This window comes from Carcharhinus amblyrhynchos, chromosome 6 (assembly GCF_965287045.1).
Source record: "Carcharhinus amblyrhynchos chromosome 6, sCarAmb.v2.hapA, whole genome shotgun sequence".
NCBI lineage: Eukaryota > Metazoa > Chordata > Chondrichthyes > Carcharhiniformes > Carcharhinidae > Carcharhinus > Carcharhinus amblyrhynchos.
The window spans coordinates 5,161,807-5,177,660 of record NC_137329.1 but is presented as its reverse complement, the minus strand read 5'-3'; the positions used below and the strand labels follow the sequence as shown (position 1 = coordinate 5,177,660).

Sequence of the window (15,854 nt, the reverse complement as noted above, 5' to 3'; positions counted from 1 at the left end):
CCTCAGTGTACTCCAGGCGCTGGAGTATGGTGACTCGGGGATTTTCACAGTAACTTCATTGTAGTGTTAATGTACGCCAACTTGCGACGCTAATAAACTTCAAAACTTAAACTTAAGAAACTGACAAACTTATTGAAAGATGGCGCAAAAAGCATTCTTAATTTTAGACTGCTCCCTGATCAGTACTGTACTCAAACATTCTCCTGGTTCACATTACTTCTCTCCAGAAGGACACTGGGAAATAAACTGAAATTCTCCAGCACAATTTGCTGTTGTTGAAGTTGTTTTTATAACCCTTGAGGTCAGCTGGTCACAGTGAACCCAAACACTATAGTATTAAAGCATCAAATGACTTACAAGATATCCACATGTGACACTTCAATTATTGCTGACACACACACACACACACACACACACACACACACAGACAATACAACCAATCAGGTTAAGGTTAATCCACACCATTTCAATATTTCAGCTCAGGTACATAAAAAGCACAAGACAGAAGTATTGAAATAACAGTTTAAATGTATGGAATTTTAGTTTGAGTCATTTATTCAGTATTCTTCTGTATGTTGTGTAGATATTTCTAAAGTTAACTTAATGTAGCATACTGCTCAGACTACCATATAATGCAAGATTTGGTTGGATAACTGCACAGAAGCACTTCCAATCCAAAATTCTCTTAAACACACTACACACAAATGCAGCATTTCATTTCCTTCTTAAACCAACAGAGTTCAGCAGGAACATTGGTGAGCATTACACAGTATATACAGTGTACACACAATGACAGTTGAGAGCTATAATTTCATCACAGGCTTTCTGAAACAAGGAAAATAAACTTTTCTGATCAGCAGAATCCAAAGATTCAGCCATTGTCAATGGGACAACTCAGTCAAAAGAATGGTGCCCTTTTCACCCATCCAGGATATGTTAACAAGCATGAATTGCTGATTTTAGCATGAACCACTGAAAACTAAACTAAGAAAATGGTGATTGTACAGTTTCAAATAAATAATTGCTTTTGTAGTTCCGAATTTCGAGCTCCAATTTAATGACAACATACAACATCCAGCTCATTTCAGCAGTTACACTGGTTTGTTACATTGCCCGTTTCAGCACTGCCCTAAAGAGCGAGTGTGTGCGCACCCAAAATGATTACTGGAGAAGTGAAGCATGTTAGGCATCACCAACTATCTCCCCTTTTAAGAGACTTACCGAAACACAAAAAACACAGGACTTTTAACAAACTAACTCACCTAAGTATATATAAATAAATTGCTCAAAATAAGAATCATTTTTCTAAGTATGACTGAACTCCCTACCAGAGATATATGAACAATCAGGTGCAATCTCTCAATCTGGGACTGGAAATAACCTTACACAACCTGAAAAGAGTGGACCAGATGCAATGTCGCTCTTCCTGCCACAACCTTTATTTGGGGAGGAAAGTGAACAGATACTCTCAGAGAGGTGGTTAGGTTTTAATTCTACTCAGTACAGAAATCAGTCCAGATGCAGAAGTTTCAAAACTAAATATCTCACTGCACATTTGGTATCCCTCCTGAACATTGGTACTTGAATCCTGGGTCAACTATAAGCGCCACATCAAAGCTCTGGAACATTTCCACCAAAGACAATCGAGGTCTATCGTGACCATCCTTCCAACACACTGGGTTCAACAGCACGGACACCAGCCTCGATGGACAAGCTGTTTGGAGTACTGAATCTCCAGAACAGCATAAGCAACACCAAGATGGTCAGTTCACAGCACAAGGTCATCCTAGAAAAAAGCCCTGCATTGCAAACCACCTCGGGAAAGCATCACAGCCGACCGATCCATGTGGAGGCAAACACTGAAATTTGGGTTTGGCACATTTTGAGGGCCATCCATACTAAACTCTCATTTTTTAAAAATTGTACATGTGAATTGAGAGTAGCTGGAGAAGATATGTTGCTCATCACTGATTTCCTCCTAGATGGTGGTGAGCCACCTTCTTGATCTGCTGCATTTTATTTGGTCTTGGTATAGGTATAGCCACAACACTATTCAGAAGTGAGTTCCAGGATTTTGATCCAGTGACAGTGAAAGAACAACGATATGGTTCCATGTCAGGTTAGTGTATGGTTTGGAAGGGAACTTGCTGGCGGTGTTCCTATGAATGTTCTGCCCTTGTCCTTCTAGATTTCTAGATTGCAAAGATTGTGGATTTGGAAGATGTTGGTGAAGAAGTCTTGGTGAGTCACATCCATCATCCAGAGGTGGGCAGCACAGTTTCCATTGCTGATCCCCCCCCTACCCTCTAAGTGCCAATGACAGCAATGTAAAGTGCCAGTTCCACAGACATCCGTTTCAATCTCATTTCAAACTTTACAGTCTTGAAAGGATCCAAGGAAGATGATGAGTCACAGACTAAATGGGCATCCAAGACTGGGGTTTAGCCACTGGTGTCAATAACAGCGTAAGCTTACACAGCGAGGGAGAGACGAGAGGACAGGGCAGATGACATTACAAAGCGACCTCCTTCAGCCAGCCCCATTCTTCCACTACCGCAATCCCTCTGCTCCCCCAGAATCAGTAAACTCAGATCCCCATCCCAAACACAGACAAACTTTTCTCGCAGGCTCTGATCAGCTGGGCCATCAGCAGCTTGGCCAAGGGCCATGAACACAGAGAGAAATTGGAGGCACTTACTGCCCATCTCCTCCCTTCGCCTTCTTCCACCACACTCACCACTTCACCCTCACCCATTCCCCCTCCTCTCCTTCATCACCCTCAGCTCACTCCTAAGTTTATTTATTGGTGTCACAAGTATGCTTACACTGCAATGAAGTTACTGTGAAAATCCCCTAGTCGCCACACTCCTGCGCCTGTTCGGGTACACTGAGGGAGAATTTAGCATGGCCAATGGACGCTAACCAGCACATCTTTCAGACGGTGGGAGGAAACCCACGCAGACACGGGGAGAATGTGCAAACACAGACAATGACCCAAGCCGGGAACCCAGCTCCCTGGCGCTGTGAGGCAGCAGTACTAACCACTCTGCCATCCATTACCCACAACCAGTCCCTCCTTCCTCTCCCCACCCTCTCAGCCATTCCACTGCCTCTGTCCCGCCCCGCCCCGCCTACCTGCTGCTGGATCTTGCCGTCCTCGGTCACAATCCAGTGCGTGGTGCCCAGGGAGCTCCTCAGGGCGCTCAGGAGGACGGCCAGCAGGAGCCGGGAGTGACCCTGACCGCCGGCTTCGCCCTGGACCCGCGCCGCCATCTTTACACCCCTCCCCTTGCCAACCGGCCGGAAGCACGTGACCGCGCCGGAAACGCCGCCATCATTGTGCGAGGCAGCGGTCCAGCCCCAAACCGAGGCGCAGCAAATGCCAGCGCCATTGCGCCCCGCAGAAACATGGCGCCTATCCGCCCCGCACAAACATGGCGCCGTTCTGCCCAGCACAAACATGGCGACCTGTTGCCCCTCACAATGATGGTCACTCACTGCCCCTCACAATCTTGGTAACTGTGGTTCACTGATCCTCACAATAGTAACCATCACAATAATGTTCACCAATTACTGAGGTTCACTCATCCTCTCAATAGTACTCAGCGTTCAATGTGGCTGACCAACTGGCACAGGAGTGGTTGCTGTGAATTACTGCCCCTCTCAGTCAGTGGGTGTGGCTGCGTGCTGAGATTTTTCAGCATTTTTTTTCTTTTGGTAATAATAAGCACTGGAGAGTCACTGTACAAAATTTACTATGGAGAGGATGCAACTCTCAGGAAAGAATGTGCTTTTTCTTACAGTCATCTCCACTCAAAGAACCTATGTGTTGGCTTATTACAATTACTGAAGTGTTTTGCTGGGTTTGCCAAATCCTATGAAAGAATCTGGGGACAGCTGTCAATCAGGAAGAAAGTGCATCCGAGTACACGGTCCAAAACCATGCAGCTTTGTGCCATCGGTTCCACATGCCTGCACCAATCCACTTCGCGTAGCAGTGGTCTATTGCCAGCTGCTGATGTTGCCGCAACAAGTGCCACAAAAAATAATTCTTTTGGATACGAAGTTATTCCTCTTATACAAATACAACACAATACTGTTGATAACAGCACAAAATGCAGCATTAAAACAGTCACATTCTCTCAGTGCATTTGTTAGCTTTGTACGATGCACAAACAACTTCCTCATCATCCACTCAAACACTTTTGTTCCGTGATCACTCACTATTGAGTATGATTGCCAATTAAGAAGCTGGTCATGGGTTCTGTAGGTTTTTGCATGGCTGAAGAGCTTGATTCTCAAGCCGCATCTTTGACCACACACTTGACAGGTGATTTTGGGAGCTGGGTTGGGTCCTTGGACTCCAGGTCGCTGGTGTTCCTCTCTCAGGCTCCTTTTCTAGGCCCCCGCTTGCCAACGAGTATCCTCGAAGAATTGTATCCCTTCAATTAGGAGATTCCTCTGAGTATGTCTCTTCAGAGTGAAAGTCTCCCACGCATTGACATCTATGTTGCATTTCTTGAGGCATCCCTTCAGGGGGTCTTTGAAATGCTTCCCTTCGCCTCCTCTTGTTCAGGAGCCTTCCTTGCGCTGAGCGAAGATTTGCTTTGGCAGTCGGGACTTTGACACTCTAGTGGAATTGGCTTCAGATGATCATGGCCTCAATGCTGGTGCTCTTGGCTCCTTCAGGGATGTTGATGATCAGTGTACTAATCGTTAAACATTCACAGGTTTAAAGTATAAAATCAATGTTTTCATACTTTGGATTGGTTTCTCAATGAAGTCATCAAATTGTACTCATTTCCACACAGTACAGATGATGCATCTTAATGCATTTAAACCAAAGAGGAATGAACAGCTGATGGATTTTTTTTGGCAGTGTTATTTTCAGCAAGACTGGGGGACATTGAATCTCTTCATATTGGAACAGACATCAAGTTCAGTTAACCAGTCCAACGTTGAGGTGGATAATAGAATCACAGAAGCATACAGCGCAGAAGAGATCCTTCAAGTCTGCATTAACACATTAGAAACACATGACCTCCCACCTAATCTCATCTGCCAACATTTGCCCTTTGCACTGAATGTTATGGCATGCCAAGTGCTCATTCAGCTACTTTTTAAAGCATGTGAGGCAACCTGCCTCCACCACCCTCCCAGGCTGCACATTATACCTAGAGGATGGTAACAGTGGTAAATCTCCTTCTTCATAACCTCCCGAACCTTCTGCATGACCCTTTAACTAAGGGGAACAGCTGCTCCTTATCCACTCTGTCCATGTCCCTCATAATGGACATGGCAATAAAATTGCAGCATGCTGCTGTACAGAGGGACCTGGGTGTCCTTGTGCAAGCATCTCAAGGAATTGGTTTGCAGGTGCAGCAGATAATTAAGAGGGCAAATGGAATTTTGTCTTTTATTGCTAGAAGGATGGAGTTTAAAATCAGCAAGGTTATGTTGCAGCTGTATAAGGTGTTGGTGAGGCCACATCTGGAGTACTGTGGACAATTTTGATCTCCTTACTTGAGAAAGGAAATACTGACAATGAAGGGGGTGCAGAAGAGATTCAAATGGTTGATTCCAAAGTTGCGAGGGTTGGTTTTTGAGGGGATACTGAGTAGAATGGGGCTATACTCACTGGAATTCAGAAGAATGAGGGGAGATCTTATAGAAACATACAATTATGAAGGGAATAGATAAGATAGAAGCAGAGAAGTTGTCTGCACTGGCAGGTGAAATTAGAACTAGGGGGCATAGCCTCAAAATAAGAGGAAGTAGATTTAGAATTGAGTTAAGAACTTTTTCACACAAAGGGTTGTGAATATGTGGAACTCCCTGCCCAGTGAAGCGGTTGCGGCTACCTCATTGTATGTTTTTAAGGCAAGGATAGATAAATGTTTGAACAATAAAGGAATTAAGGGTTATGGTGATTGGGCAGATAAGTGGAGCTGAGTCCACAAAAAGATCAGCCATGATTTTATTGGATGGTGGAGCAGGCTCGAGGTGCCAGAAGGCCTATTCCTGTTCCTAGTTCTTATGGTACGCCATTAGTCACTGGCTTCCAGTCACTAAAGCAGCCTTCTGTCATCACCCTCTATCTCCTACAACTACGTCTCATGTAATCAAATATCACATGTTCAAACAGATAGGGAGAAATATCCCCTTAAATATCTGCATCTCTAGGCATGACCTCAAAATAAGGAGAAGCAGATTTAGGATTGAGTTGAGGAGGAACTTCTTCACCCAAAGGGTTGTGAATCTGTGGAATTCCCTGCCCAGTGAGGCAGTTGAGGCGACCTCATATAATGTTTTTAGGGCAAAGATAGATAGATTTTTTGAACAGTAAAGAAATTAGGAGTTATGATGAGTGGGTGAGTAAATGAAGCTGAGGCCTTGAAAAGATCAGCCATGATCTTACTGAATGGCAGAGCAGGCTCGAGGGGGTCAGATGGCCTACTCCTACTCCTAGTTCCTATGCTCTTGCTAGCAAATTTTACTGCTACTAATAAAATAGTTATTAATAAATTGCATGGGTTTGAAAATAAATAAAATATTCATCAACAAGTCACTTACCTGTAATACCACATTTTGATTCATCTCTGGACCCACAGACTGTTCTGGATTGGATTGCTCTTCTGGATGGTGATCACTGCTTGGAGTCCTCTTTCTGCTTGAATGGATGCCAACAAGGAACGTAAATATCAGCCATGGGATGTGGGCATTGCTGGCTCAGCCACCATGTATCACTCATCCCTAGGTGACCTTGAAGGTGGCGCTGAGCTGCCTTCTTGAACAGCAAGTTGCAGCCCACGTGACAAGGATACACCCACAATCCTGTTGGGAAGGAAGTTCCAAGATTGTGACCCAGCGACAGTGAAAGAACGGCAAAATATTTCCAAGTCAGGATGGTGTATGACTTGGAAGGGAGTTTTCAGGTGGTGGTGTTCCCAGGTATCTGCTGCTCTTGTCCTTCTAGATGGCAGTGGTTGTGAGATTGGAAGACACTGTCTAAGGAGCCTTGGTGAGTTCCTGCAGTGCATTTTGCAGATGGTACACACTGCTGCCACGATTCAACAATTATGAAGGTCATCAGGCGACGGTGCAGAGGGACCTCGGGGTCCTTGTGCATCAGTCGCAAAAACCCAGCTTGCAGGTGCAGCAGGTGGTCAGGAAGGCGAATGGGATGCTGGCCTTCATAGCGAGGGGGATTGAATATAAAAGTAGGGAGGTCTTGCTGCAGCTGTATCGGGCATTGGTGAGGCCGCAGCTGGAGTACTGTGTGCAGTTTTGGGCGCCGCACCTGCGCAAGGATATTTTGGCCCTGGAGGGAGTGCAGAGGAGGTTTACTAGGCTGATACTGGAGTTGAGGGGATTGAGCTATGAGGAGAGGCTGAATAAACTGGGCTTGTACTCGTTAGAGTTTAGAAGAATGAGGGGAGATCTCATTGAGACGTATAAGATGATGAATGGGATGGATAGGATAGAGGTGGAGAGACTCTTCCCGCTCAAAAAAGACAGTAGGACTAGGGGGCACAGCCTCAAGATAAAGGGGAGGCGGTTTAGAACGGAGTTGAGGAGGAACTTCTTCACTCAAAGGGTGGTGTATCTCTGGAATTCTCTGCCCGTTGAAGTGGTGGAGGCTGCCTCGCTAAATATTTTTAAGAAGCGGGTTGATGGGTTTTTGATAAGAGAGGGGATTAAGGGTTATGGGGAGAGGGCGGGAAAGTGGAACTGAGCCACAACAGATCCGCCATGATCTTATTGAATGGCGGGGCAGGCTCGAAGGGCTAGATGGCCTACTCCTGCTCCTATTTCTTATGTTCTTATCATTCGACACTTAATTCCAGATTTTTATTGACTGAATTCAAATTCCTCATCTGTTGTGGCAGATTTTGATCCCGGGTCCCCCTTGGGTCTCTGGTTTAGTAATCCAGTGACAGTACAATGATACCACCACCTCCTTCCAGGCAGAGCTGGTCAAAGGGATAAGTATTAAATAATGCCTCAGGAGGAGGAAAGGAGCTCTTGCGGCTCAGAAGGTAATGCCCCTCCTCCGTACCAGAAGTTCCCTGTTCAAGTCCCAACCCATGCCTTAAAAGCAAAATCCTGTGGATGCTGGAATCTGAAACTAGAACAGAAAACGCTGGAAAATCTCAGCAGATCTGACAACATCAGTTGAGAGAGAATAGAGCCAACATTTCGAGTCTGGATGATCCATCGTCAGAGCTGATCCAATGGCCACAGGAGGAGCGCTCGTGATTTTGTTCAACAGGTTGATAATCAACCTAACCATCCTTCCATAGCTTCCTGCTACTCCCCAAAGGGGATTATAAGGTGAGAAAACATGATACAGGGAAACAAGACAGAGAAAGAGAAGCTTGGGAAGGTACAAAAACAAGTGGATGAAGTATAGAAATTGCAAAACATCCAACTTGCATATGCAACATTTATCACCTTCATTTCTTTTCTATTTTGCCCCATGTGTTAGATGTATTTGTTTAAAAATGTGATTGCAATAGTTATTAAAAGTTGCAGAAAACAAGTAAATAAGGCTCAGTTTTATTCTAGATGTAGGGAATTATCCATTCAGCCTATTGAACCTGCTGCAGAGTTTAGTTAGCGACAGCTATTTTCAGGCTTTTCTCCAGACTCCTTATTTTCCAACTAAGTCTTTCTTCTAACACTTAGTTGACTTTCTGTCTATGAATTAAGCAAAGAGTTTCATATCCTGTAAACACTGCTTGAAGACGTGTTAAATGGATTCATGTTTAAACATTTTAGTTGAAACATTAATATCATAAAGTAGATAGAAGAAGCCATTTTGCCCGTTGAAGTGGTGGAGGCTGCCTCGCTAAATATTTTTAAGAAGCGGGTTGATGGGTTTTTGATAAGAGAAGGGATTAAGGGTTATGGGGAGAGGGCGGGAAAGTGGAACTGAGCCACGACAGATCAGCCATGATCTTATTGAATGGCGGGGCAGGCTCGAAGGGCCAGATGGCCTACTCCTGCTCCTATTTCTTATGTTCTTATGTTCTTATTTCACAAACCTAACTTATTCTTCATAAAAAGTACAATTTCTCTCACCCTTCAAGTCATGCTATTTAAGTTTATTTATTAGTGTCACAAGAAGGCTTACATTAACACTGCAATGAAGTTACCGTAAAAATCCCCTAGTTGCCACACTCCAGTACCCGTTCAGGTACACAGAGAGAATTTAGCATGGCCAGAGCACCTAGCCAGCACGTTTTTTGGAGGAAACTGGAGCACCCAGAAGAAACCCATGCAGACACAGGGAGAACATGCAGACTTCACACAGTGACCCAAGCCAGGGATCGAACCCGGATCCCTGGTGCTGTGAAGCACAGTGCTAACCACTGTGCCACTGAGCTGCCCACATCTCAACAACCCTGCATAGATTATCCCAGGAGTTAAATAAGCATAAAACTTGCTACTTACCAGTTTTAGGCAGTTTTTACTTGCATTTCAGTTTTGTTCAACTTGAAATAGCACTCAAGATTCACGCCTTGCCTTTCACTTCTTTGGTAGTCCTCCACTATCAAATTACACACCCAAAATGCCCCTCGCCCCCAAATTCTCACCCAGACTGAAATTTTAAGAACATTCTGCTTCTAGGAGAATTGAAACTCAAGAACTAAAAGCAGTGAAGTTCAGGAATCCAAGGAAGGGTGAAAGGTAAATCTCTGATATCAGTGCAAATGAGGGAAGTAGTCTGAAGAACAGTTGTGGAGAGGGGAAGAGCATATTGGATTGGGAGTAGCAGCAGTTTGAGGAGCTGGTCCAACCCAATCCAGTGAACAGTGATGGAGGAGTTTAGAAGTTTGAGTGGAGTATTGATAACTCTGCAACTATCAAAAGTCAGACTTCATTGTCACAGAAAATTTCACAGTTGATGGCATGTTGCTACAGGTGAGACACCATGAAGGTGAGGGAACTTTATTACCATCTCTCTTTCAAAAGAGGACAGGCACATAACATTGTCAGATCAGCAGGACAGCCAATGGTTGAGGGCATTATTGATTATTTTATGTGGTTCTGCAGGCCCCACATATCAAAGGAGAGATCTACCTCAACTGCAGGGGCTACCATTCCATCAATGGGCAGTTGGTTGGTACACAACTATGCCCAGAACTTCCTGTCAGTGAACACCTAAAATCCTGCGAGCAATCATGATAAGCCATACATCCCATTTTTCTGCTACCACAGTGAACCAGATTCTGAATGCAGGATAATAAGAAATACTCCATCAATACCTAATTTATTTCTCCCCTCCTCCACCTAACCAATATGGACAATAAGACTGCAACCAAACCATTGGCATCATGAGTTGATTCCACTGCCTGGACCGCTCCAGGATGTTAAACCTTCTAGTGCTTTCCAGGATGGCAGTGATCTGCTATGTTCACCTTGCCCTCATGAAGTCACAGCCATTGTCACCAGGTCTTGGCAGGGCATCTTAGGGGGAGGTGGAAAGGAGGAGGCATCCAAAACTCTTTCACTCCAACTGAGCTGTCCATGAGCAGATACTGAAGATTCCAATCCCCCCCCTCCACACAAAACATCTCATCCCCATCAATACTGATGCTCCATAATTCCTCAAATTTAATTCAATATATTTTTTCAGTAGCCCTTGGGCCCAAATTCTGAAATAAAAGCCACCAGTCAAAAAATATGCATGAAATACAACTTTATGCAACACCATACACACAAAACTGAACCACTCAGAACCTTGAGAGTCCCCCGTCTTGCCTTTGTTTGGTCCAGTGGTCCGATACAGTGGCTGCAACATAATTGGTGGAAGATTGTTGATTGTCTGTGCGGGGTGTTGGTGGGGGTAAGGACAAACGAGTGACACTGCAGATGGCCACGCAGGATGATCCTGAACAACATCAGAGGCTGGGCTTTGGATTTCTTCATTCATACACTGGATGTGGGCATCACTGGATCGGTGAGCATTTCTTGCCCACCCCTAATTGAGGTGGTGATGGTGAGCTGATTTCTTGAACCCGCTGCAGTCCATGTATTGTAGGTACACACATACACTGCTGTTTGGGAGTTCCAGGATTTTGATAGAGACAGTGAATGAATGGGAGCTCTTCAACATGGGTTACAGTAGTCCAGCCTGGCTGAAAGGCAGATTACTCGGGTTGTTGAAGGGCTAACCTGGTCAAGCAACAGTGCTGGGAGCATGAATATTAAAGGTCCCAAGAGGCGAGCACAGGTTCATGCACTACCAAGCGTGACCATTTCCCCAAGGTGGCCCCTGAACAGTCCTAGTAATCTGTTGGGGCACAGATTGCTAGACTGCTGAGTGCCTGAGTGATACTTTGAGCACTGGCATGATGGCAATATGATGACAGTGATGGCAAATGCTCTAGAAAATGACCTCCACCAATAACTTCCATTACAAATTTCTTTGTCTATGTTTAGAGTGGAAATTGCAGCACGTCTATCAGGTGTTTTTAATTGCAGAATTATAAGCTTGGGTATTGCTTACTATTGACGCTATTGAAATTTGTCATGAATTGTAAACTTATACTGGCAGCTTCAGATATAAAAGTACACATGCGAAGGGGAAAGGCGCAGACATGCACAAAAAGCATAGCACTGACAGGAAGACCAGCTGGCTGGTGTATTACATCTGACCCGCACCCACATCAGGTACAAATAGATAACATCCCTTCAAAACCAAGAAAGTCATGCCAAAAGAATGGTCAAAATAGAGAATTTCTCCCCAACCTCAACAGTTAATTAAAATCAGTTATTAACTAATATTAGTTAACTGGTAAATAACTTACCCTTTTATACGATGCAATCTCTGTGCCAGCCAATAGCTGGTTTAGCCCTCTTTTGTAGGTGTCCCACAGGACTGTCAATTATTTCAGAAGTCCACAAATCTCTGGAAAAGCAACTGACATCTCACCTATTCCTACTCGTATAGGTTAAATTCGCATCTACGTGTCTTCTCCAATCTGCTGGACTGAAATAATTTCTCACTGGATCGTGACTTAGCCCTCTTATTATTTTTACTGGTTGATTCCTGGGATCTGCAGTCACAAAATATACTATACTCATTGGAATTCGAAAGAATGAGGGGCATCTTATAGAAAGATATAAGATTATGAAGGGAATAGATAAGGTAGAAGCAGGGAGGCTGTTTCCACTGGCAGGTAAAACTAGATTGAGGGGGCATGGTCTCAAAACAAGGGGAAGCAAACTTAGGACTGAGTTGAGGAGGAACCTCTTCACCCAAAGAATTGTGAATCCGACTTGATGAGATTTATTGTCACACCACATGTATTAGCATACAGTGAAAAGTATTGTTTCTTGTGCGCTATACAGACAAAGCATACCATTCATAGAGAAGGAAATGAGAGTGTGCAGAATGTAGAGTTACAGTTATAGCTAGGATGTAGAGAAAGATCAACTCAATGCAAGGCAGGTCCATTCAAAAGTCTGATGGCAGCAGGGTAGAAGCTGTTCTTGTGTCAGTTGGTACGTGACCGTAGGGTTTTGTATGGAATTCTCTACCCGGTGAAGCAGTTGAGGCTACCTCATTCAATGTTCTAAAGGCAAGGATAGATAATTTTTGAACATTCAAGGAATTAAAGGTTATGGTGAGTGGGCGGTTAAGTGGAGCTGAGTCTACAAAAAGATCAGCCATGATCTTATCGAATGGCAGAGCAGGCTTGAGGGGCCAGATGGCCTACTCCTGCTCCTAGTTCTTGTGTTCTTATCATTATGAAAGGAATGGGGTAGCTTGCAGGATTTGGCAAGAGTATGGGCAAGGTCCTATCATATATCAACTGAAACTGCACAGATGCATACGCATTTTGGAAAACTTGCACACGGTGGTAGGCAGTCAACAGAAAGGATTCCAATATTCAGCAATCTTGTCTACTGTCTAGGTGTTGAGAACTCACACAAGGGCTGTATTGATTGTAGATCCAAATCTAGAAACATTGGGGAGCATGATTAGGAACGAAGTAGTGGAAGGTATCATTGTCTAGAAATAGTAGAGAGGTTTCTAGCTGTGATAGTACTAGGGAGGGAAAGGGTTCCTGCATATAGGAGAATTGAGATGGCCACAGCAGTATGTTAGAATTTGGACTACAGCAGACTCAGAATGCAACTCAATCTGAGACCAAGTGAAAAATATTCAGTTTCTGCATTCAACTGCTTACGAACACACCATACTCCAAGCTCTTCGTTTTGAAAACCAGTTTCAGGTTGGTCTGAATGGATTGTCCAGGATTTACTCTTTACATCAAATGGTCAGAAACCACGGGTGGAAAAGGAGGCATGAGCAAAGCAGAAGAGGGCGGGATGGCTGGCAGTTTGAGGTGGGTTGACACCTGGAAATGGATCACATGATAGTGAACCTGTCCGGGGTTTGAAAGAGGAACGAAAGTCAGACTTTCTCCGTCACATTGTCAAACCTTCAATTCCATGCACAGAACAATCTACTTGCACTTTTTTTTAAAACATTCTCTGTTGTTTTCTGCTTTTCTCTCTCCCTCTCCCCATATTGGCTCTCAGCAAGATACTGGCCAACACTGCAGCACAGTATGCAGGCTCTCCCTGGTCATTTTTGATACAGTTATCAAAATAAGCATTCTAAAAAAAAGGCAAACTGGACTGAGGTATCACTAGAAAGAGTAAAGAGGGCAAATTGACTTCAAGTTGAGTAACACTGGAGAGTTCCTTTCATTGGATATGCAAAGTGTGACAGAATTACGTTCAGACATGTTACAGCAAGTATACACATGACAAAATAGAGTTAAATTCTTGACGTTAGCATGATATCAATGTTATACATTAAGCAACTTTTGAGTAGCCCCCAAAGCCTGGAATAATTCAACAGCACAAAAGGGCTTTTGCATCAGATATGAAATCCCCAGTTGCTGTTTTGCTTTTTGTTCCAGAGTGCAATAAGAATTATCCGGAGCATAAATACATCCACAGAATCCTTTTAGAGCTGAAGTTATGTGGCAAGAAATTAAATTTCAAGTTGATTACAAAACAACAGGATATCATGAATTGCACAGCAATGATCAGCCACTCTGAAAGTGTTGTGAAACTTAGAATGGTTTCCAAGTTGCACACCAACTTGATCAGATCAATTTTACTTTCATAATCATTGGTGCATCACTGGTGCAAAGTTTAGTTTCGGGTGAAGTAGAGTATAATTGGATCAAGTATTTGCATATAAGTGAGTCCCCATTTTTAAAGTCAGCCATTCTGTTCTGATATATTTTGATGGAAGAAAATAGACAGCAATTTGGACGACACTTTTCTGTGCAGTAGAAACTGCAATGCAAAATGATATCTCCATAACTATCAATGTAGCATAATTACTGTAGGAAAAAAATATTTGGACTTAAGAATCTACTGATGACCATGAAACCGTTGTTGATTGTTGGAAAAACCTATCTGGTTCACTAACATTCTTTAGGGAGGGAAATCTGCTGTCCTTACCTGGTCTGGCCTAGGTGAGGCTCCAGGGCCACAGCAATGTGGTTGACTCTCAACTGCCCTCGGGCAACGAGGGATGGACAACCAAAGCGAGCCAGCCAGCCATGCCCATGTCCCACGAATGAATAAAAAGACATATCTGCATAGGTAGTCTATTCTGAATGTGGACCTGGGAAATTATATCAAAAATGGACAAATATGACAAGTTGCATTTTGCAGACAGGAAGTGTGCGCAGACACATGGTTAATATATTAAAGATATATCGATAGTTTATTTTTGTACATCGATAATTCAATCACACATTGCATAGAAGATTAAATTCCATACAATATGAAACCCTGCGGAACCGTGGAAACAGCTTTTATGCTCGCCTTGTAATTCTGACAACTCTGTTTACTACAGACTTCAAAACTGCAAAAATCAAAAACTACTTTTTAATCCAAGACATAGCAAACTATAAATAATTTACATTTGTTTGATATCCTGCTCCCATTTGGCTCAATGGAATGAACTTAGTCTTAAAACTAAAAGCAACTCTGTACAAATTATCAAAAATAAACAGTCCTTCATTGATTTTCTGAATGCACTTCATGCTATTAATTTGCAATTACTAGCCCTTCCTGAGTAACTGCTTATTTTGGGGAATATCATAGTTTGGGCCGATTAACTGGGGTAGGTATCAACTTTGTATAGGTGTAAAATAGATGGCGGTCAGTTGACAGCCTTTTACATCTCTCGTCTAATTATTATCCTGAGAATGTTTTTTAGATTCTTCAAACAGCGGAAACAATCTCTCAGCACTGCCTCTATCAAGCCCCTCTAGGTTTAAATATGATTGCCTAGATGGGATAAATAGATGCCTCAAATTAAGAAAGGCAAACTGCACAAATTAAATGAAAATGAATGGAAACTGACCAAAAATGCTGCAAGAAATCAAAAGGTGTTTACAGGAATGTAGTGGGCTTTGGGGGTGATCTTATAGAGGTCTATAAAATAATGAGATCAGCTAGATAGCCAACATCTTTTCCCAAAAGTATGGAAGTCTAAAACTAGAGGGCATAGGTTTAAGGTGAGAGGGGAGAGATACAAAAAGATCCAGAGGGGCAATTTTTTCACAGAGGGTGGTGAGTGTCTGAAACAAGTTGTATAGTAGTAGAGGCGGGTACAATTTTGTCTTTTTAAAAGCATTTAGACAGTTATATAGGGAAGATGGGTATAAAGGGATATCGGCCAAATGTGGGCAACTGGGGTCCATGTCATCCTTCAACCACCAGCACGCTGGTGGTTAAAGGACAACATGGACAAGTTGGGCCAAGTGACCTATTTCCATGCTGTAAATGTCAATGTCTCCAGTGATAAT

The 15,854-nt window shown here is 43.4% G+C and overlaps 1 protein-coding gene across 2 annotated transcripts in view; it reads right to left on the bottom strand.

Annotated features, from left to right (window-relative positions):
• Positions 1-3,280, bottom strand: part of ttc17 (tetratricopeptide repeat domain 17) — a 102,644-nt gene extending 99,364 nt beyond the window's left edge. For both annotated transcript variants that reach the window (XM_080189856.1, XM_080189857.1), the window contains exon 1: positions 3,136-3,280. In XM_080189856.1, coding sequence (XP_080045982.1) covers positions 3,136-3,273 — 138 coding nt within the window. In that variant the 5' untranslated portion in view covers positions 3,274-3,280. The remainder of the gene's footprint in view (positions 1-3,135) is intronic.
• Positions 3,281-15,854: the final 12,574 nt, after the last annotated feature.